Below are 23,058 nucleotides of genomic sequence, written 5' to 3' on the forward strand. Positions count from 1 at the left end.
GGGTAATATCAACACCACGTCCTGAGGGCTTCCTTTCAATTGCTAAAGAAGACATTCACTGGTTCCCATCAAAATCCTGCAACAGAGCAACTTCCAGACTGATACCCAGTGAGTCTGGGCGTGTGACGAACGGGCATTTAGTTAAGCCTGTGTCAAAGCAGTTGGGAATTAAATACATCTTTATAAACACTTAATTTTCACTGCTGTTTCCAGTTCACTTAGTAGAGCTCAATTCAGTCAGTGTAGCAACTGCTACATGAAATTGAGTCATGGGTCAGCAACTGGGGCAGAATTCATCTTCTGCCCATTAAGTACCATAATGTTTTGACCAGTAATTTAGTCAGATAAGCAGATTTTGATGTAATATCCTGAGAATTAACTAGTGACTTTCTGGACCAGTAAATTCCCACTGATAAAGCAGACACTTGTGCTATCCAGGGAGTAGACCTGGGCTGATACTTAACTGAGGTCACTGTTTACTACACACTTTGTTCTGCAAGAACCTCCCTTGTGTGATCCAGGAGTCTGGAACCCAACAGGTAACACCATCTTTATAATGTACAAGTTTATCTGAGTTAAGTTCTTTAGATCCTTTTTCCAGCCACTGAAGATAAATTTAATAATCTTCATATCGTCTGCATCTTGAGTAGTGAACATAAGATTTGGGAGCTGCTGGATGAAGCCCCAAACAGCTGTGTCTTGATAGGATAAAAGGTCTGAGTTGCAACCTCACTTCATCCCGAAGTTAGTTTACTACCAGGAAGTCTTTGATAGCCATAGCTCTGAAATCCATATTTCTCTTCAGTGGACTTCAGTCCATCTTGCTACAGGGGGCAGGAAGTCTTATCAAGATGGATTATTCTGTTTCTGTTGACTCCACTGATACAATTAAAGAATAAAAATGAACAAACAGATGAAACAAAACAACAAAATAAAATCAAGCACAGCAAGTGGGCAAGGAACCACCACCACAGTGGCTCAGCTTTGACTTGGACAAAACACAAACTCCGAATAAACAGTTTCTGTGACTTTCTGTACTATATCTCTGACTCCACAATATTTAAATTAATTTCAACATGGGAAAATCACACCTCTATCCATCAAATAACCATTCCCAGTAATTTAATAAGGCCTTCAGTGTCAGTATCAACTAATTTCCTTCTGTATCAGTACCAAATAAATCGGTAACAATTTCTGACTATTCTAGTACGCACTCTTGCCTTTCTTGCCATTGGAAATCTTACCTATAGATCTAGGGAAAAACTCTACCTGTGGGTCAGAAATATTGCTATGTCAGATTCTTGTTGTCCCAATCCAAAATTTGATTTATTATATTTATATTCCAAACAGAGGCATAAGATTTTAAAGCCAGTGCTCCCAAACAATATGCTGTCCATATTCCCTTACATCCCCAACTCCTGTCAAGATGTACATATTTAGAGCTTCCTGGGTACAGCTCTCAAATGCACAAAGTCCTTTTACAAATGCAGCACAGGGACGTGCAATTTGTTTCACTGTCACAGTCCGCTTTGAAATGTCAGAGAACTCTCATCATGAATAACTTGTACTGGTCTCCAGGGGATTTTCACACACGTTACAGGACACAAATCAGCCTTCAGCAACGCCCTTGTGCAGCATACAGCATTTTTATTCATTTCTGTACTTCTCCAAACTTCTGTTACATGGAATGCTTAATTTATGTGCAACAGTCCTAACTTCTGTCTTAACGTCCTAATACTCGGGTATTTGCAGAAGGAAACAACTGTATGTACCAATTTAACATCAGTTAGTGTGGTTACTTTGTTTCAATGCAACATGCATTTTAGTTTGGACTTTTTAAACATCCACTCTGTGAGAGAAGAAGTAATACATCGCATCACTAAAAACACTTATGTGTATACAAATAATACAGTAGTGACAGCAAATGGAAATGGGGTCTTTAATTAAAATGGGAGATTAAAATATCCTGGCCCAGAGAAGAGCAAATTCAGTCCCCACAACCTGGTGGCCCACAAAATCTGATGCCCCTCATCTCCCACACTTCTCTCACCACCACCTGCACTCGCCCTGTGATCTCCCTGCATTTGCTCTGACTCTGGATGTCAGACAGCATGAATAAAAGTCTGCTGCCTTCAGGCATCAGATGCAGCTCCATGCACTCACCCTGAAGGCTCTGATGCCTGCTGAAATGGAAAGGGCCAGGGAGGGAGCAGAGCTGAGAAAGAGAGAGAGAAGCCTGAGCCTCCCACCCTCCCTCCCGCTTTGCCAGAGGTGTTATTCTGGCTCCAAATGATTCCTAAAAGTTTTTATCTCAAAACTTGTCTTGTTGCTGATGTTTCATTGTTTTTGTTTAAGTTTTGTTTTGGTTTAGTTTTGTTTTGTTTTTTTCCAGTCTCGTTCCATATACTCTGGATATTGCACATCTTCTTGGCTTTTAAATACTCACACTACATATTTAAGCATACATTCAATAGCATTTCAGAACACAAAATACTCTTTGAAGCTATCAGTCTGTTTTTCTCCAGATCTTGAACCTATAGGGTGGTGTTAAGCCACCAATCCTTACCAGTGAAACAGAATTACCAGTCCATCTGCCAGCCTGCAGAGATAGTCTGCTGAACTTCTCTGTAGAAAGCAATGTTAGGATCATCAGCACCTGAACTCATCATGCTAAATTGGTATTTATCTCACTGTTCCACACAGCGATGATACTGCTGCTGAAATTCCCTAAACAGCACATTTGCTGCTATTGAGTGCATAGCAAGTCAAGCACCTTTGGGACTGCCAGACAGACAAAAAAAAATCCATAGGCAGCTGCCTAAAACAATAACATACAGCTGTAAGCACAAAGGTGCAGGATAGGCTGGTCTCTTGCTGGGATACAATTTGGATGAGACCTTCAATCAGCATCCTGATCACTTACAGGCTTTCAAATCCCAGCAACACAACATTGTGTATTGCCTACATTATGGAGTCAACATTCACTGGTCAGATTCTGCATTCAAACACCTATTCAGAGCTATAGCTTTCCCCATAGTCGCTTTCTGATCTTACTTTAATTCCTACTGAGACACTTCAACAGAGACATTGGGAGAAGCACGTGGGTTGCAGCCCCCAGTCAGGACAAGACAATCAACTGCATGTATCAATTGAACATCAGTTAGCATGGTTACTTTGGGTTCAACACACCACACATTTTAGTTTGGAATATTACTGAACAGGAACTTACTCCAACGGCCCTAAGATTTCATCCTGTTTTGGACACAGCTGCATGGGAGATGCTGGACCTACAAAACAGCAGTGACGTAACCATGCAGAAAACTATGGTTTAAAAAGTCTGCTGCCATGAGCTGCTGTAGTTAGCAGCATTTTCCTCTCACCCACCCTCATTTTAGTGAGTGAATTAGGTAAACAGATGAAATTCCACTTGTATTTTCAATATAATTACACAATAAAACCCAATATTCTTCCAGGTCTACTCTTCTATGTTCACAAAGCATAATAATATACAAAACAAAAGAGCGAGAGGAAGGGTTAAATCCAAGTCCATTATGAATGACAAAGATCACTGGATTTCATCAAGAAATCCCTGTAGGAAGCTTAATTCTTTGTTATCTAGCAGATTGTTTATCCTGAATTAATGGCCTGCATGGAACAAGAAATCTGCCAAATCCTTGGGTAATATGTTATGATGGCTACAGTCGGTATTAAGAAAGTACACAGAATTCTGGTAAAAAGGCATTAACTGATCACGATTTCTGTTAGGACAGTCTCTTCCTATAAAATTGGCTTTCAGAAACTTTCACAAGATGAACTGGAGAGAATCTAAAGAAGCATATGAGAAAAAGAAACCTAAAACCAACATATATACACATACATTTAAATTTATTATTAGCAAGTACGCCAGCTCTTTCATAATCAGATACCATCAGCTACACTGCTTTACAGAAAACCTGTTTAGTACGGCTAAGTTCCAGCTCTTCACATGAAAATGTTCAGCTTCCTAGTCAATTTATAATCAAAATAATTGCATTAGCTGGACTTAAATAATTTCCTTTATTAAAGAAAGCACGATTGATTTTTTTCTGAGCTTAAAACTGCACTTGTCTTAGTCACTGCCAGTCACAAGGAGTAAGACCAAGCTCTTACCATTAGCATATACTGCAGATATTTCCTGTGAGAAAATATTACAGGACCGAGACTCTGGAAACACAGCAGCTCAGAAATCTTTTTATCCATCTGAAGTTGAGCACAGAGATAAAGCACAAATAGATAAGAGACAACACACTTTTCCAAGCAAACACATTCTTGGGATACCAATGCAAACAGTAAGTAAAAGCCACAGAAAGATGCTGCTCTTTACCGAAGGAGCAGTCTTCTCTAAGTAAACTTCTGTAAATACAACCTCTCATTTAATAATCCAAGGAATAAGGACTCCCTTATTCCTATGCAGGAGCTCCTGCAAGAACTGTACCTGTGAGCACAACCCTTATCCGAGGATCTCAAGGCAGCAATCCCCACATCCTATGTGAAGTCCCTCAAAGGGATCTTGGGAAAGCAGATAATTTTATGGACAAGCCAAGTGCCTACCATTCTTTCACACATAAGAGGATAGTGCCTTATAGCATTTTTTCCTTTATACAAAATTTCTCCAACAAATGAAAGGCTAACACCTAACTTCTCTCACCCTACAGACTAAACGTGACCTGCTGGAGAGGAGCTCTGCAGGGAGGGACCTGGGTGTCCTGGTGGATGACAGGTTGGCCATGAGCCAGCAGTGTGCCCTTGTAGCCAAAAAGGCCAATGGCATACTGGGGTGTGTTAAAAAGAGTGTGGCCAGCAGGTCGAGGGAGGTGATCCTCCCCCTCTACTCTGCCCTGGTGAGGCCTCATCTGGAATACTGTGTCCAGTTTGGGCTCCCCAGTACAAAAAAGACAGGAATCTCTTAGAAAGAGTCCAGCGGAGGGTCACATAGATGGTGAAGGGCCTGGAGCACCTCCCCTGTGAAGAAAGGCTAAGTGAACTGGGTCTGTTTAGCCTTTGAGAAAAGAAGACTGAGAGGGCTCTATCAATATCTGAGGTGTGGGGTGGTGAGGCCAGACTCTTTTCAGCAGTGTGTGGAGACAGAACAAGGGGAAACGGCTGGAAACTGGAGCATAGGAAGTTCTGCACGAATGTGCGCAAGAACTTCTTTACAGTGAGGGTGACAGAGCACTGGAACAGGCTGCCCAGGGGGGTTGTGGAGTCTCCTTCTCTGGAGATATTCAAGTCCCGCTTGGACGCCTACCTGTGCGACCTGGTGTAGGGAACCTGCTTTGGCAGGGGGGTTGGACACAATGATCTCTGGAGGTCCCTTCTAACCCCTATGATTCTGTGATTCTGTAAAGTAGTAAATACCAAGGTAGAGATCATCTCATTATGTGCTCATCATAAAACGTAACGGGAACCCAAATTATCACTCAGCACGAGTACCTGAACAACCAAAGTGGATGGGAATTGCTTCCACTATCTCTATCCTGACACCAAACCTACACGTCACTTGGAAAAGAACCAGATGAAGTTCAGGTAAGTATGCTGCAAGTAGATGGACAGTGAGGGAGTTCTGAGATATCTCATTAACTGCACTGCTCATTAGTGATCAGAACAGTGTATCTCCAGCACTTTTTGGTCTTCAAAGACCCTTTTCTAAACATATGTAAAATGGATAAGCAGGATACGTGTTCCCCCTGTCATCACAACAAGCCTACTCTGGCCTTCAAAGCATGTTTCAATTTGCATTTATCTTACTGAGAAACAATCCATCACCAGCAGCTAATGATCTTTTTAGCCCTAATGAATTTACCTTGAAAGGAACCTATCCGGGTCTCTATGCTGCTCACAGTTATTAAAACATGAAAGCTGCACTAACTCTGCAAAAGACATTGGTGGTTAACTCTGAAGTCAGTTAAATGCCAGCGTTATGAACCAGGAATCGATTTAGGCAATGCAACACTGCTCATATTAAAGGTGATTCCTGCAGCAGCTCCGTACTCAATGCAGGGATCCTGAATAAGCCACACTGCAGAGGAGCAGAGCTCAAAAGGCAGCTCAGGTGTAAGGAAACAGGGGTGCCAGTAAACTGAAAAATAACACACAGCAGTTTCTGTTGGCATAGATACAACAAGTTACCCTTTGTGTTGCTACTGCTTTGCATAACAGATGGAAAGAAGGAAGGAAGGAAGGAAGGAAGGAAGGAAGGAAGGAAGGAAGGAAGGAAGGAAGGAAGGAAGGAAGGAAGGAAGGAAGGAAGGAAGGAAGGAAGGAAGGAAGGAAGGAAGGAAGGAAGGAAGGAAGGAAGGAAGGAAGGAAGGAAGGAAGGAAGGAAGGAAGGAAGGAAGGAAGGAAGGAAGGAAGGAAGGAAGGAAGGAAGGAAGGAAGGAAGGAAGGAAGGAAGGAAGGAAGGAAGGAAGGAAGGAAGGAAGGAAGGAAGGAAGGAAGGAAGGAAGGGAGGGAGGAAGGGAGGGAGGAAGGGAGGGAGGAAGGGAGGAAGGGAGGGAGGGAGGGAGGGAGGGAGGGAGGGAGGGAGGGAGGGAGGGAGGGAGGGAGGGAGGGAGGGAGGGAGGGAGGAAGGGAGGAAGGGAGGAAGGGAGGAAGGGAGGAAGGGAGGAAGGAAGGCAGGAAGGCAGGAAGGAAGGAAGGCAGGAAGGCAGGAAGGAAGGCAGGCAGGAAGGCAGGCAGGAAGGCAGGCAGGAAGGCAGGCAGGAAGGCAGGAAGGAAGGAAGGAAGGAAGGAAGGAAGGAAGGAAGGAAGGAAGGAAGGAAGGAAGGAAGGAAGGAAGGAAGGAAGGAAGGAAGGAAGGAAGGAAGGAAGGAAGGAAGGAAGGAAGGAAGGAAGGAAGGAAGGAAGGAAGGAAGGAAGGAAGGAAGGAAGGAAGGAAGGAAGGAAGGAAGATAATGTTTATTTGTAGATATTTCTGCCCTGAAGCCAAGTTTTGCTCTACTCCAGTATCCAATACTTCAGCTACTCCTCAGAACAGAGAGCCCACCAGCCTTATGCCATGCAGTCCATATGGACATACAGCCACACACGCTTCTCCATCTTTCTTCCTCACTAAGTAAAACGAGGAGCAGAGCTGTATCACAGCCTTGTGGCAACAAGCAACAGGCAAAGCACAAGCTGCCCAAGCAACAGTAGTGTCAAGGCCTTTTACTCAGTATCTGCCTGGGGTAATTACTGAGTAACAACAACAAAATACCTCTGCATTGCTGCGTCACCTTACTTATTTCCCATTTTATATAGAAGCCAAGCACTTAATTTTAAGGACAGGGTATTATAAATGCTAATTGGTATATAATAAAGAAAGTAGAATTTTCTACAAATCTGCCACTTTTTCTGCCAAGTGCCAGTTAAGGTAAGATAAAAATCACAGTCCCTGCGTAAGGAAAGTAATGTTGAAAACCAGAGCACACAGCTCAGAAAGTTGCATTCATCTGTCAAAACAAGCAAACCACCAGATGAAAGGCAGAATAGGCCTGAATATGATTAAAGGCCTTTATTTTTTCCCAAACAGCACAGATTTAGATTTGCTGAAGTCTGCAGATTTAAAATACACAATAATAAATGTGAGCTATTGAGTCATTGCCAATTATTTTTAAAGAGAAAACTGTTTATTTTATACAGAAACCGACATCTGTATGAGACAAGAAGGACTCACAGACGATGAAGGAACAGACTTTGAAGTCCGGAGCTTTTGCTTTGTTATTTTGCTTTTCTTAATTTACTTCACTCCATCTCCATTTCTAAGTTCAGAAGTATCAAACTCTTCCTTTTTGGCTTCTCCTGGAGAAAAAACTATTGTGTCCTCCAGAGGTTTTGTCAAACCCTTCACACACCTTTAAGAAGATGTGAAACCTTAATGTAGTAGTACTGTTGGCTGAACGAGTGAAGCTAAGTAAGTGTTATAATACACACTGAAGCCTCCCAGATGCCCAATGGTCAAATGTCACAAACATCAATTCCTTTAGCTCTCTGGAGAATACTGAATTTCCAACAACTGGGCATCCTTAAAAGGAACGCTGTGATGAGCTCTCAGGAAGAAGCAGTCAGCACAGGGCACCAGTCTGCCCTGCTGTTAGCATCGCTGCACCACCAGCAGCCTGGGCGGATCATGCCATGGACACTCAATGCCAAATTTCAGAGTTTTCCCTGTGTGCACTGCAGGCAGAGCTGCACTGCTTTATCCTCCTCTCATACAGAGCCTCCCATCCATAATCAGGCTTACCCCTTATCTGCAGTCCAGTATCCTCTTAACACACAGGATCATCCATATTGGATCAGACCAAGGGTCAGCCTGGCCCGGCATCTTCTGGGACAGTGCCCAAGGGAGAAATCAATACAGACAAAGAATAGGGCAGACCCCAGGAATTTGTTTTTTTTTTCTTATGTTTCCTGAACTTGTTAGCATTCACAGCGTGGTGCAGCAGACTCTAGGAGTCTGCCTATGTGATGCTCAAGGAACTGCAGGCAAACCTGCTTGAGTGCAGTGGGAAGTAGAATGGAAACATTTCTTGTTCCTCAGCTCTGCACTACTGCTCCATTACCGAAGAAAGATTTTAAGACAACGGTAGAGATCTTACAACTACTGCATTCATTAGTATCATTGGAATACTCTGAGATAGTTTGGTTTTGGGGTTCTGGATCTTCCCCTCATGGCCTTTCCTATACACTGTCCATATTGATTCCTTCCCTTGCCTTTCTTTCTCCTGACCAGTAGAGGCAATGCTCTGTAATACCCACTGAGAGAAGATCACTTTAACTAGTTTCTGATAATAAATGCCAAATACTTCTCATCTCCGAGATTAGAAAAAGTTAGGCAAAATGTAATTTTGTCCAAAGGTAAATAACCTTTTGATGGAATCATCAGTTCTTGGAATTATTCTCACAAATAGCTTTATTGCTCTTGTGATGCATCTGTTGCATTTATTTCTCCCCTTCTCCTGAGACTCCCCATCTGCTGTAGACATTTGAAATGGCATCTGATAATTCAAGCTAAGAAAACAGCCTTATCTATTCCAGTTTTCTAATTCACTTTGTCATAAACATCAGCAAGAACAGAGTAAGATAATCATACTCACAATTCTGTCTCCTTATCATTGTTAAGAAACAAACAAACAAAATGTGGCTTTGGGGATGGGAAAGGTTCCATCCAACAAAGCATTTCACAAGAGGACATGTATTTAAAGGAAGATGAATAGAAGGACCTGCCCAACCACCATCATACAAAGGAACAGAAGAGTTCACCTTCATAAGGCTTAAGTCATGAGTGCTGTTCTTTCCTTCCCATTATTTACTGCAGAGAGCATCTTTGAGTTACACTAAAGATGGATATTGAATAAGGAGAAGAGCTACAACTGCATAGTCATTCCTGACCCCTCATGAAGTTTGCTGCATTTTTCTCTGCTTCCTCTGCAAGAAAAACAAATGAATAATAAAGCATATTTCCTACATAAAAGGGCGGAATTCGTGCTGTATTTTGAGTTCATTAAAATATCAAAATGAATAAGGCAATACAGTACAACATAACAAGCCCTCTACATATCTGGCCATCTCAGTGAGTACAGGGTTGGCTGGTTTGTTTTTCTATAATGCAGGCAGAACAAGGAGCCACATACCAGGTATTATCCAAGATTAATCATGCAGCATATCTATCAGTGAATGCACAATCCTTGCTCTTCAGCACTGTTCCTTTCATAAGAAGCTGTCCCTCTAGACAGTCAGAAGGGAACTGAGTGAATTTTCTTCCCTGTAGGTATGAAGACCAGCAAATGGAGCCAAAATTCCCACATAATCAGTTCAATTTCCACAGCTAGAATTTCAATATTGTTAACTATATTTGCTATAAAAACTGTATCTCTGACATGAATGAATTTTTGGATACTTTAAGTTTAGACATTGTTACAGAAATGACAAATGAAAAATAATGGCCTTACGTAAACCAGATTCCAGTGTTCCTCTGATAATCGCAATTATGGATCTTAATGAAATCCAGCATATCAGATTAGTTTCACAACCTCTACTCCTGACTTGTATTACCGTGACATCTTCCAACAAGAAAGGAGCAAATGGATTATAAATACAGACTAATTTTGTAGTCTTCTCTTCAGGCTGATTTTCTTGTACTTTCTGGCAATATTTAAGAAAATATTTTCCAATTAATTGGAAGTCATTTAGTGCTCTCACCAAATTACTCCTCAATGAGTCTTGAGCAGATACGCTTTCTTTCTCCCTAGTGCCTTTGATTTCTTTTTTGCATGCGCAGACATGCACTTAATTAAAAACTTTCCATCCAAGTGGCATTTGCTAGACACACAAGGCATACCAAGATGCTCTCAGGCTTCCTGCCAGAAAGCCAGCAGTGCTGACGCCTTCCTTCATTTACGTTAAAATGTCAGCAAAACAAGCAATTTATGACCACTATCTGCAGCAATACAGCACAGACAGCCTTTAGCTAGTCCTGATCCCACTGACCTGTCCACATTGCCAAATGCAAGGTCAGAACACACTTTACTAAATATCTTCTAGAACACTATAATAAAATAAATCACTAATATGACCATTTAAAAAGGTGTCAGGGAGCAGCAAGAACAAATCCCATTAGCAGAGAAAAGGATTTGTGAGGATATCTACCATTCACCACTTTGAAAATGTAACCCTGAAGCTTTCTACGTAAGGGCAGGGCACAGACGTATCACATTATGAAATGAGGTTTGGTTTCTATCAGGATGTCTGGATTTTTGTTAGCAAATAAAGATACAATGAAAAAAGCAAAAGCCTGTCATACAGTACTATGATTGCGTGAGGGAATTTTAAAAAGCACCCGAAGGGAGAGAAACAACTAAAAAATAACATGTAATTGTCAGAATCATCTTTGAAAGTCCGTAAGATATGACAATAGCTCTCATTCTGTGGTACCAGCTCTGCTTTGAAAGACTAATGGAAGGCTTCAGGAAGGTATCTGGCAAATAACAGGAGAAAGTGTGATCTTACAGGGAAAACAGAGCTAGATGATGGCCCTTACCTCTCTTAGGTGCTGATTTTCATACAGGTACCTTTCACACTTAAACGGAAATTAAACTAGAGCAGTTTTAAATTAAGAGTAGCTTTCAGATGCGGTAGTACTGATAATTCTCTACACTACAGATTTCCTTTCTTGAAAATAAGCAAAATCCTACAAAGTTATTTGTACAGCCAGGATCAGTTCTACTAAGACTGGGAAGAGAACAACAAGTTGAGATACCTATATTGCTCTGAGGCCCAAGTTCAGCACAATATCTGACTGAGAAAAAAACCATCTGTATGTGAGGAATATTTTCTCACTTTCCTGTGCAAGATGTGGCTGAACTGGGGCACCAGTACCTCTTTCATTGTGGTCATTTCCTGTGAAGATTTTCCTTTTCTTGCTCAGAACCTTTTTGCCTCCTACAGTTTCTGAAAAGTAAGGGATATGGAATCACAACAAGAAAGGATTCTGCCATTTTCATTAAAAAATTAATGGAAAATAATCAAAAATCAATGGAAATTAATGGCTTGAGAAGTAAATAATCATGCTAGGGTTCAGACTGAAAAAAAGCAGAGTTACTGAGATTTTAGGTTCATTTCCAATTTCAAGTCTCAGCCACTTTTGAAGAAGAAACTTGTAATATTAATGTTATAACTGAAGTTCAAATGTAATCTTACAATTATGGAATCTGCAGGCAATAATCAGACACTCTCACAAAAACTCCAATATACATCAAAGAAATTCAACAGAAGAATTAAATAATTCTCAGCTACTACAGCTACTGAATAAAGTTGATGTAGAAAGGAAGATGATTTACTTTGACAAAAAGATACATGTGAGATTGGTTGGTTAAATCATGTAAATGCCTTTGAAAGGCTCCAGACACGGCTCAGCAGAGCCTTACAGTAAGACAAGCTTCTGAAAGAACTTCCCTGAGAAAATGTTAGCAACTGAAGATTAATTTAAAAAGACTTCTTTTGTATTTTCATTTGTAAAAACGCAGATCATGTTCCTGTATTCACAGACGTTTTATAATTAAGGGATGTTCTTAAAGTTGCTCGAAATAGCTTTTTTGTTGTTGTTGTTATTTTATTCATAAGTATAAGAAGGCAAAGCTTTGAACGGATGTATTTTCTACACGTTGTTACATATGCAGCCATTTTATTGTCGTTTAAGTTGCAGGCATGAACACTGATTGGGGTTTTTACCTTCACAGAATCACAGAATCACAGAATCATAGGGGTTGGAAGGGACCTCCAGAGATCATAGAGTCCAACCCCCCTGCCAAAGCAGGCTCCCTACACCAGGTCGCACAGGTAGGCGTCCAGGTGGGTCTTGAATATCTCCAGAGAAGGAGACTCCACAACCCCCTGGGCAGCCTGTTCCAGTGCTCCGCCACCCTCACTGTATAGTTCTTACCCTTGTACTGGGTCTGGATGGGATGAAGTTAGTTTTCTTCACAGCAGCCTATCTTGTTCCGTGTTTTGGATTTGTGATTAAAAAAGTGTTGAAAACACAACAATATTTTGGCTGTTGCTGAACAGTGCTTGCATAGTATGCAGGCTATCTCCTTTTGCCACTTTGCCCTCCCTAGCAAATAGCCAAGACACCTGCCCCAAAGTGACCGCGGAGATATTCCATGGAACACTGCATATACATATGATGTGGTGCCCGGCAAAAAAAAAAAAAAAGCTGATGAAAAGGAGCGTGAAGGGATGATACTCATGTTGATGACATTTGTCTTCTAAAGCATACTGAGGCCGTGCTATTCAGAAAGTGGCAAACACCAGTCTGCCAGTGGGAAGAAGTGAATGAATTCCTTCCTTTCTTTCACTTGCCCTCAATTTCACTAGACCTGCAGCCATTTTTACATCAGTCCTTGAGTCCCCTGGCCTTCCTTTTCTCCCCTCACAATAGGAAAGCAAAGTGAGTGGGTGGTTGGCTGCTGCCTGAGCTCAGTCTACCATACAATTTTTGTTATATTTATACTTCATTAGTTAAAGATCGCTACTTTGGGGTTTCATTTCATGATTATCAGAGAAGGTAGGAAAGATCAAATCTCTGTGCAAAGAAATGAGAGTCAAGGAAGCTAACAAAGGACAAGTTTCCAAGAAGAGCATGTTTAAGGCAGGAACCACATTACAGATGCCTAGGTCCTGGACAGACTCAGTCACAAGGAGTTTAAGAATTCTAGTGAAATCAGTCCCTGCGTGTGAACTAAATGTAATAGGCAGAGGATGCACAGCAGATGCTCAGATAAGGTAGAAACAGAAAACAGGGAACTGGCTACAAAGGGATCAGAGAAAGGAGTGCATGGCAAATAACAAATCCAATTGAAGTGGGAAAAGTAAGCAGATGAAAGATTTGAAAGATAAATCTCTGTTTACGGTTAAGTTCTGGAATTAAACCAACCAAGTTTTCAGGAAATACAATTTGGCCCCTTAAATCTGGAATCAGATGACAGTGGATTAGTGTGAACAGTGAAGGTGAAGAAGAAAAGTCTTCCCCTGCTGCTACCTGATGTGAGCAAGCAATCATTTATAATTGGATCGATGTGCTCAGTTCTATTTCTGCTCCATCTTGTTTACTCCCAGGTAAAATAAATGCTGCCAAGCTGTGGGCTAACACGAAAGAGAGCCATGCTCTGTGTTGGAGGGATGAATTCTGCAGCAGAGAGATAATACATGCACCGAAGACTTGAGTTACCTCCATCCAAAATCTTGCATGACTTATTAATAAATCTGAGCTTTCATTAAGCATAGCACTGATGGATGTGATGGTAAGATAAACAAAAGAAAAAAAAAAAACAACTTGAAAACAAAGTCAATATAGGATGTCTCATATTCTGTTGCCCTGTATACATTTGTATAGAACACTGTGTCTGCTCCAGTTAAATTAAAGTCTCACAGCTGCCTGATCATTTCACACTATTGAGCCCCTAGGTCTCAAAGCAATAAAACAGTGGAAAACATAGGACGTTCGTATTTGGGAAATAGCAGTAAACTTAAAGAGAGTCCATGTCAATAGACATTATTTTGCAATCCACTAACGTAACAAGTTTTGGCAGTAATAAAGTTAATTCCATAATAGAGCAGAAGAAACAAGCATGTTACAGCTTTATCCAGGTAGAATCCTTAAAAAGAAAGGGCAAAACTGGCCAAATTGGGTTATTATCTCTGTACGTTTAAGAAACCCACAGAAAAGGACAGTGTTTAACACATACTCTTTGGCCCACACTCTGTCTAGTAGTGGATGTTTACTAACACAGGAATGCTCCAGGGCTAATGCTGATTTAAAACAAAAAAAGAACAGAAATTCAGAAATTGTATGTAAACATAGATGTGCTAGAGGTCATCCTTGAACAGGACAGAACAATTAGCCAAGGGAAAAGAAGAAATAAATTTTTGTTATCTTGAAAAGAGTACATTTTTATCACATCAAGAGCTACTGAACACTAATTCCTAGACTTTCTAACCAGAAAACCACATAGAAGAATACAAAGTCAGCAACTGACAGTGACTAAAAGACTGATAGACTGATACGTCTTTCCAAATTTCTTCATCCTCCCTCTCACGCTATTTTCCCAGCTCAGTTATCATCTACAATCTTAATCATAACAACAGAAGTAGACACTGGAAGGAAGTTCGGGGATTTTCTCCTAGTTATCACAGAACTCAAATTGCTGCTGAAAGACTTGATCTGAGCAAATGTACTAGTTTTCATTGAATTGTAATCGCAGAATGTTAGGGGTTCAAAGGGACCTTAAAGGTCATTCAACTCCAGCCCCATTCCATGGGCAAGAAAAGTCACCTTCCCCTGGCCAGGTTCCTAGGGCTTCATCCCACCTGACCCTGAACACCTCCAGGGATGGGGCATCCACAGCTTCTCCAGGAAGCCCATGACGCTCTGAGTAAATAATTTCTTCCTTATATCTAACTTAAGCCTACTTCCTTACAGTTAAAAGCTGTTACTCCCCATCCTGTCGCTACGCACCCTGATAAAGAGTCCCTCTCCATCTTTACTGCAACAAGACCCACCCAGAGATTTCTCTTCTTGAGTCTGAACAACCCCGGTTCTCTCAGTCTTTCCTCACAGGTGAGGTGCTCCAGCCTTTTTGTGGCCCTCCCCTTGACCTGCCATAGCAGGTCCATGTCTTTCTTGTCCTAAATGCCCCCAAGATGGAAGTTGTACTCCAGGTGGGATCTCAGAAGAGCAGAGCAGAGCTGAGGCGTAGAATCACCTCCCTCAACCTGCTAGCCACACTTCTTTTGATAAAGCCTGACCCAGGAAAAATCCAAAGACTTCCTGAATGTCTGAACAGAATAAGATTTGTAAGAAAACTATTTGCTTCCATGAATAGCTGCTGTGTTATGAAACTCTTGAACCAAAGGCCAAGCCTATTGGCACTGGGCGGCCCATTTCAAATCATCAAACCTTACACTGGTACGTAACTGAAGCTAGCAGCTGCATTAGCCACCAGCACCTCAGTTGCTCTATTTTTCCTCTAAAATATCTAGAATTAAACCTGGTAACAGTAGCCCTAGACAGCATAAAAGCTGATAAAAAGATTCCATGTGCTCCTGCTCCATTCTTAGCTCTACAGCCTTTCTTGCACTTTAAAGCAGTGCAGGAGGAAGGAGATACCAAACAGTTATGGCAAGAGACTGTCAGACCTAGATATGCCAGCTGAATTCTGATTAATCAGGGATATTAGTGGTAGTCTGTGCACTTCATGGTACCATTGTAGTATCCTTTACCACAAATGCAATTAAAACATGTACTGTATAGTAAGTGCCTCAAAAAAAAGGAAAAACAGATGCAGCTCCAGCAATGGAACTGTAGAGTGCTTAAGGCTCTCATGCTTTTCACCTGTTCTCACAAATGCTTCCTTCAGTCAGCTAAACTCACTTTGAGACCAAACATTTCAGCACAAACCAACTTTTGAAGCACAATGATCTAAGCTAGAGAAAGAAAGGTGATCCAAGTGTGTCATGGAGGAAAAATACTTTCCAGACATTGACATAAGTTAATTGACTTTTACAATGTAAAGTTTCAAAACTGAAGAATATATGTAACCATAGGTTAGAACATCCCTGAAAACCACAGTTAAGTAGGCAGTCAGCCAGATTCTGCTGCAAATCCTGAGGCTGTGCTAATGTGGGACCTGATTACCACCTCTTTGCAGAGCAAATTCCAATTCTGCCACACATAAAGTAGGCTCCTACAAAATAAAAATCCCTTTCCTAGAACCATTTACATATGTTTCCTTTCCACAGGAAGACAGTGGTATCAGCAACTGCTCTTGCAAGACTGAGCTGAGTACACAACATGAATAATACATCACATTAGAGACTCACTGGTATACTTATTGACCTCTGCTATTTCCACGCTGGTGCCTACTGTAAATATAATTAATTGGAAAAAAAAAATTAACACAATAGAGAAAAACATGAGAGCAGAATATAAGACCACACAGGAAAAACACAATAGTTCTGCATTTAGAAGCTTGGGATCAGCTCTCAAATTAAAGTGAAATCAAGAGAAATGCACCTTTTTGTTAGCAGCATCAGTTCACATTCACAACAGCTTCTTACAAAGACGCTGCGAAATATCTTCATCATATAAAATTTGTCAAAGTTGCTCTGATAGCACAGTTACTTTTATTAACCTCATTACTCAATCAGGTCAACAAGGACCATCAACTAAACGTAAAGTAAACGTAAGTAAACGTAAACGTAAACGCAGAATTATAAGGTAAAAATAAGAAAGGACCTGAGTCAGCGCATACCTGATAGTTTCTAACAGAACGGTGGCAAGAAATAATACAGCCTTTGCGTCAGAGTGCTGTGACTTTGTGAAATGTTTTGCAGCAATTACAACTGGCAGTGAACAACTAGAAATAATGCCAAAATTTTTCAGAAGAAAATAAATCTAAGGTCATTTTTTCCTACAGAAGAATTGCTTCGTTTCTAATGACATTTCCAAGGAAATACATTTTCCTTTTAGGAGGAGTATTAACATATCAAACCAAGATTTTCAGAAACTCTCAGTAATTTTGGGAAGCCTAATTGTAGGAGGTTACAAGCTTTACATCAGTATTAACACGAGATTTTCCTATTCACAATTAGCAGTCATCCAGGAAAAATAAAGCCGAAATGTACTGCAATATCAAGAACAAAATTTCTGACAAGAGTTTGATCACCGCCTAGTAAAAATATGATTCCATTCTCAAGAGTACTGGAAGCACTTTCCCAGCTTGCACACAGGAGTCTACTTTTAAGGTAGTCTGCTCTGCCTCTTTCACTCCCATTTGGGTAAAGCAAGAAATGGCAGATCATAGGACAGTGGACAGCCAGAGAATTTCTGTTCCTCAGGTGTAACTTTTCTCTGAAAGACATTAAATGTAATTTTGCATTTTCTATGTTATTCCATAAGAGGAATTTTCATTTCCACTGTAACCAGGATTCAATCTGAGAGAAAAAATAGATAGATAATTAAGTTTAAAGGCTACCAATAAGATGTAATTCTTCCTTTTGCCATTGCTGTGAAATATATAATGCCGTAATAATTTATAATGCTGAGAATAGAGACAATCCTGAGAGGAAAAAAAAAAAATTAAATCAGCCCAGAAGTTCTTACAGGTTAGTGTTGAACAGCGGCAAAAATAATGAATCCAACTGAACTACAATATAATCTATTTCACTTAGCATAAAGTATTTGGTTAACCTGACTTTTAATATCCTGCAGTGCCAATCAATTTAAAGCAGAAATCCTCAAACAACAAGTTTACAGTTCTATTAATATACCCTCAGCAACAGTTATCTTAAATGCATCACACGGCCAAAGCAACATACACAGTATTTACTCCGAAACAAGATCAAACTTCCTTTTCCTGACCATTTTAGGTTACCCTAACAAAATACTTTATTGGGATATTCTTAATAGAATCTAGAACCAGAAGTCAAACAGACACAAAACGGCAAGCTGAGTTTGTTACTTCATGGGACAGCATTGTCCACACCTAACAGAAGCACAAGGGACCAGAGATCCCAGCAGCTCTTGGCAATACTCTGACTCCAGCAGGGCTGCAGCACACATTGATGCTGCTGTGGGAGCTGATGATTAACAAAACCAAGTTCCTCTTTGCTATTATTTACCACCCTTGATTCCTGCAGGCACAACATATGCTGCTTCATACATGTTCCTTCTTAGAGGCAAGTTGGCCTCTCCTCTTTCCAACCGTTAGAAACTGTAAGTTATTACAGAAATAGCTTAGCCTTTCTATAACTCTAGAAGGTGTAAGGTGAAAGGTACTCAGCCACTGCACAGCGTAAAGACTTCACTAGGCTGGTCATATTCAAGGGGCAGAAGTGTTGAAATACTTCAGAAGCAGAGATTCAAATTAGCTTATTTGAAAAAATTAAAAGTCTTCCAACAAGATTAAAAATCATGGAGTTCGCGCAGAGAAAGAATGGCCTACAGTATCTTTGTTCTATGGAGAAATTGAACTCCCTTGTGAAAGACCCACAGGTACAAAAGCTGATACCTGGAAAGGTGGCTCAGCATGCCACTGCACAACAGTTTGTGCAGCAGCTGAAAGCAAGGCCATGTTGTCTGCTTACAGATACAGGAGCAGAACTGCACCACCTGGGTCTTAAAAGGAGCACTCAGAGAGTGCAGATTAAGAAATGCAGGTTTTTGAGACATTTGGGGTATGACACTGCATCATGCAGAATGAGAAATGGAGGTTATCTTGTATTCAGTATAGACTCCCAGAAATGACAGGAAATAGTGTATCTTAAGCCTGTGCTTTATGGTTCTGGTGTTATTTTCTTTTTCTGGTAACAGGAGGGATATCCTCCAGCACAAGCATGGTGCTTTCTTTGGCAGTCCTGCCAGGACACATAATGACATGGGTATAGTCCTTGCTTGTCCGCTACATGATTTTCATACCACATACCTGCCAATTAAAGTAGACCAGATCTGTACAGCAAAGAAAAAACAATCAAAGTAATAGAAAGAATAATATATCCAGCTCATGTATTTTGTACAGTGGTACACAGAGAACAGACACATTTGGAGAACAGACTCATATCAGTTATAGCATTGTTTTGGAGATTAAAAGTATAACAAAGGTGAGAACTGACCTCTTAGTGCCAAACATGATGCAGAGGAAAGCTTGATTCACATTTATAAATTCACTGCTCTGCACAAGCTGTTTCTGTTGACCTGGATAAAAAAAGAGAGATTTTTAGGCCAAGCAACTCAGGACCATTATTTTAAAATCCTGGACGATAATTACATTAGTAAATACTGCCCAGTGCAGCTTCAGAGAATACCTGTCAGTTTTACAGAAATATACAGATAGGTTATCAAAACAAATACAATGTAAAGGTAAAAGAAGAAGGAAAAAAAATAAATAAATAAAAATAAAAGAATAAAAGAATAAAGGTTAAGAAACCCAAGAACAACTCCTACTGGTAGGGCTTAAGCCTGACTGTAAAGGCAAATCCTGAACACAAGACTTCAATACAATGATATTTGAAAGAACAACATCAAAAAGCCCCTGTTCTCTGAATGGAGAATTCATCTAACTGAGTGAAATTCAGGTGTCTTAATGCAAGTAAACAAGGTTACCATGAATTGCTGCTCTAAACACTGACATATAAATTTACATCTAAATTGCATTTTGGTGTTCAGTTTGTTCAATGACTACTTTAGTAAATTAGAATTTTTTTCCAGAAATAAGCCATTAATATGAATAAGAAAGATCCTGGGGTGGGTCTACTGAGACCTCAAGAAATCCTATTATTTGAAAAAAACATTAACTAAAAAAATGGAAATGTTAAAGAATAACAGAATAATTTCCATTGAAAGAAAATGCCTAGCCCAGCCTTCAGCTTAAATAAGGTCTAATCAGGTCAGGCTGCTCAAGGATATTGCCAGTTGAGTCCCAAACACCTCCATGGACGATCAGTTTCAGTACTTCACCATCAGAACTGCATAAACATTTTTCCTAATACCTAATGAAAACCTCCACCTCTCCACAACCTTCCCTCGGGCAGTTGTAGAGAACGTCACCCCTGAGCCTCCTCTTCTCCAGCCTGAATAATCCCAGCTCTCTCAGCCGCTGCTTGTAAGACTTGTGCTCCAGACCCCCCTTCTCTGGACACACACAGGGCCTTGATGTCTTTCTTGTAGTGAGGGGCACAAAACTGACCACAGTACTCAAGGTGAGGCCTCACCAGGGCTGAATAATGATAGCCACTTCCTCCAACATCCTGGACAACATCCCATGTAGTCCCATGGACTTGCAAACATCCAAGTGAGCTTCCTAGCTCTGCCTTGCAGATACACACAGTATCCCTGCAGACACTGCTTCCCTCCCACAGACTCTGCTGTAAGGCGGAGGGACCTGGGAGGCCTGAGAACAAGGTTCAGCAGTAAAATCTGAGGCACAAAAAGCACTGAGTGCTACAGCTTTTTCACCACATGGCGTCACTGAGCTACAGGTTCATGCTCTCTTCGCCTTCCCTGCTGCCGCTGATGTACCTACAGAAACCTCTCTTCTTGTCCTTAACCTTCTTTGCCAGTTTCAATTCCAGCAGAGCTCTGACTATTCTGACTGCACTGCTACTGTGCCTGTACATCTCATATTCTTCCAAGCAGCCTGCCCCCGCTTCCACCATCTGTGTCCTTCCTCTTTGGTTTTCTCTGTGAGCTCCTTTACACAGATTGCACCCCCTCCTCCTGCCTTGCCCATGTCCTGTACCCACTCATTGATTTCTTAATGTAAATATGCAATCTAAATACAAACGTTCTGTTAATCAGAAAGGAGCTGTGATTACATGATCTCGACTGACAGGATGATTTTTGGCTACAAACTCTGTCCTAAATTCATAAGATGCTTAAGGGGACTTCACATCTCTCTGTCACCCCTGATAAAATAACACCATGTAAAATGTCCTGTTATCTCCACACAAGGAAGCAGTATTTTAAAAGCACTCTATTTCATTACAGAGCAGGGCAGTGACATTTTTGTCTCAATTTATCAACTGTTCCTAAAGCACTGCCTTTTTTTACTTTATGTTTTGTCTCTACTTGGTGTGGTTCCTTCACTTGTACAGCTGCAAGAGATGAAGGGAAGCTCCCTATTCCTATTTTATGTGCTCTCTTGTTCCAGAAACACAGTCCCACAGCTGGTCTAGGGGCAGAAGTACTACCAGCCTACAGAACATTTTCCTTACCATAGCTGTCTTGACTGGAAATTTCAAATGCCTCTAAGAAAGCCAAGTAGGCAATTCCAACTGAAAATCAATGGGTTTGGGACATGCACATTCCCTACACGCCTTGTGAAATCACACTCCACTTCCCTACTGAGGATCCTAGTTAGCCTGTGAGATACACAACTCTGAGACTGAATGCAGTTGAGATTAAGGACCGCAGCTCATCATCTGCCACAGTGCACACATTCAAGTCATTTACATAGCTGCTCGTACAACATAAAGCCTAAATCTGTAAGTGTGGAGACCTGAGTCAGGGGTTCCTCCTCTGTAAGCAGCAAAGTTCAGATTCTTTAATTTTCAGTAATATGAAGGTCAATATCTCAAAGTCTCCAGGTCCCATCTGACAAAACAACAGTAACTTACAGTCCCAAGAACCCCTGTGAAACTGAACTTTTTTATCCCATTTATTCAATCATTGGCTGATCATTTATATTTCCAGACACGCACGCACACACATTAATAAATAAATAAATAAATAAATAAAGCACCACTGACAAGTGTTTATTATCTATTTAGCACCTTACATTAGAAAGCGGGACTGCTTTTAGTTCATAAGAACTTTAACTGAAGGGTTTCATTGCCTTCTGGCTCCTCTTGGACATAATAATGTTAGTGATGACATAAGGTACTGACATTTCTCAGAAAACAGGACAAGCAATTCAGAGAAAATCAACAGCTGTAAAATCTCTGAGTAGCTGAAGCATCCTTCCTTTAAGGTGATTGGAAGAGCAAGGTGTTGGACATAATGGCACTTAGAAGAAACAATGCTGGCAGCACCATCTTCCTGTTCCTTGACATACAATTATTTTCAATTTGGAAAGCAAGACTGCTACCGTCACCAAATACATTAAAAAAAAACATTAATTCAAATGGTGCAACAGCTGCTATCTCAGCTACACATAAAATTACCAACAGTGCAGAAGAAGCAAAGGCTCTTTAACACTTTGCAAGCATGTACGTATCAACGTGCCCATACAATACTGAACAAATACAATGTCTCTGTGTTGATGGTTCCACCTGAAAGGTTACAATCTGAACCAATAACTTTTTTGCCCTCAGCTAAATTCCCCTCTAAAGCATTTATTTTACTACATTCTACTCCCATACATACAATTTTCACAATTCCACCTAATGCCATCAGAGATCAGAACCATGCACCTTTAGTATTCAACACATCAAGGAGTACAATAAGTTTAAGTGCCATACCTCATAAAAAGTTATTTCTTAGCTTTTGCTTTGAGAAAAGCACAGAAAATAAAAGAACAGTTCACCTACAGATACTTGGCACAACATTTTTCTGGTTGTTTTTTAACCTGTGCTCTGTCTTGAAAGCAGCCATCTCCAGCAGATGTCTGCCCTCTTCGACACTTAAGAAACTATTTTAATCTAAGAGTCCAAGCTGCTCAAAGGAACAAAGCAAAGTGAGAAATGTCTTTAACAGCAAGTAGCTATTCGCAGTATAATAAAGTACTTGTGTAGGACCATGACACCTTCCCAAAAGCTATCCTTCAAAAAATAGAGGCTATATCTAGTAAAAGATACTGGTAACATGCAGGGTTACCCTGAAGAAATATCCACTGGTCTGTGGATACAGAGAAATTCATTACTTCTAGCCTTAAGTTCTATGACTCACTATCTCTGATCACTTACTCAGCCTTTACTGTGTCCAGTTTTGGGCACCTCAGCACAAGAAAGATATGGAAGTACTGGAGCAGGTCCAGAGAAGGGAAACGA

The 23,058-nt window shown here is 40.7% G+C and overlaps 1 protein-coding gene across 10 annotated transcripts in view; it reads right to left on the bottom strand.

Annotated features, from left to right (window-relative positions):
• The window catches only part of OXR1 (oxidation resistance 1), a 239,956-nt gene that overhangs the window by 187,188 nt on the left and 29,710 nt on the right, over positions 1-23,058 (bottom strand). For all 10 annotated transcript variants that reach the window (XM_072330518.1, XM_072330519.1, XM_072330516.1 and 7 more), the window contains exon 2: positions 19,186-19,267. In XM_072330518.1, coding sequence (XP_072186619.1) covers positions 19,186-19,202 — 17 coding nt within the window. In that variant the 5' untranslated portion in view covers positions 19,203-19,267. The remainder of the gene's footprint in view (positions 1-19,185; positions 19,268-23,058) is intronic.

This window comes from Excalfactoria chinensis, chromosome 2 (assembly GCF_039878825.1).
Source record: "Excalfactoria chinensis isolate bCotChi1 chromosome 2, bCotChi1.hap2, whole genome shotgun sequence".
Classification (NCBI taxonomy): Eukaryota; Metazoa; Chordata; class Aves; order Galliformes; family Phasianidae; genus Excalfactoria; species Excalfactoria chinensis.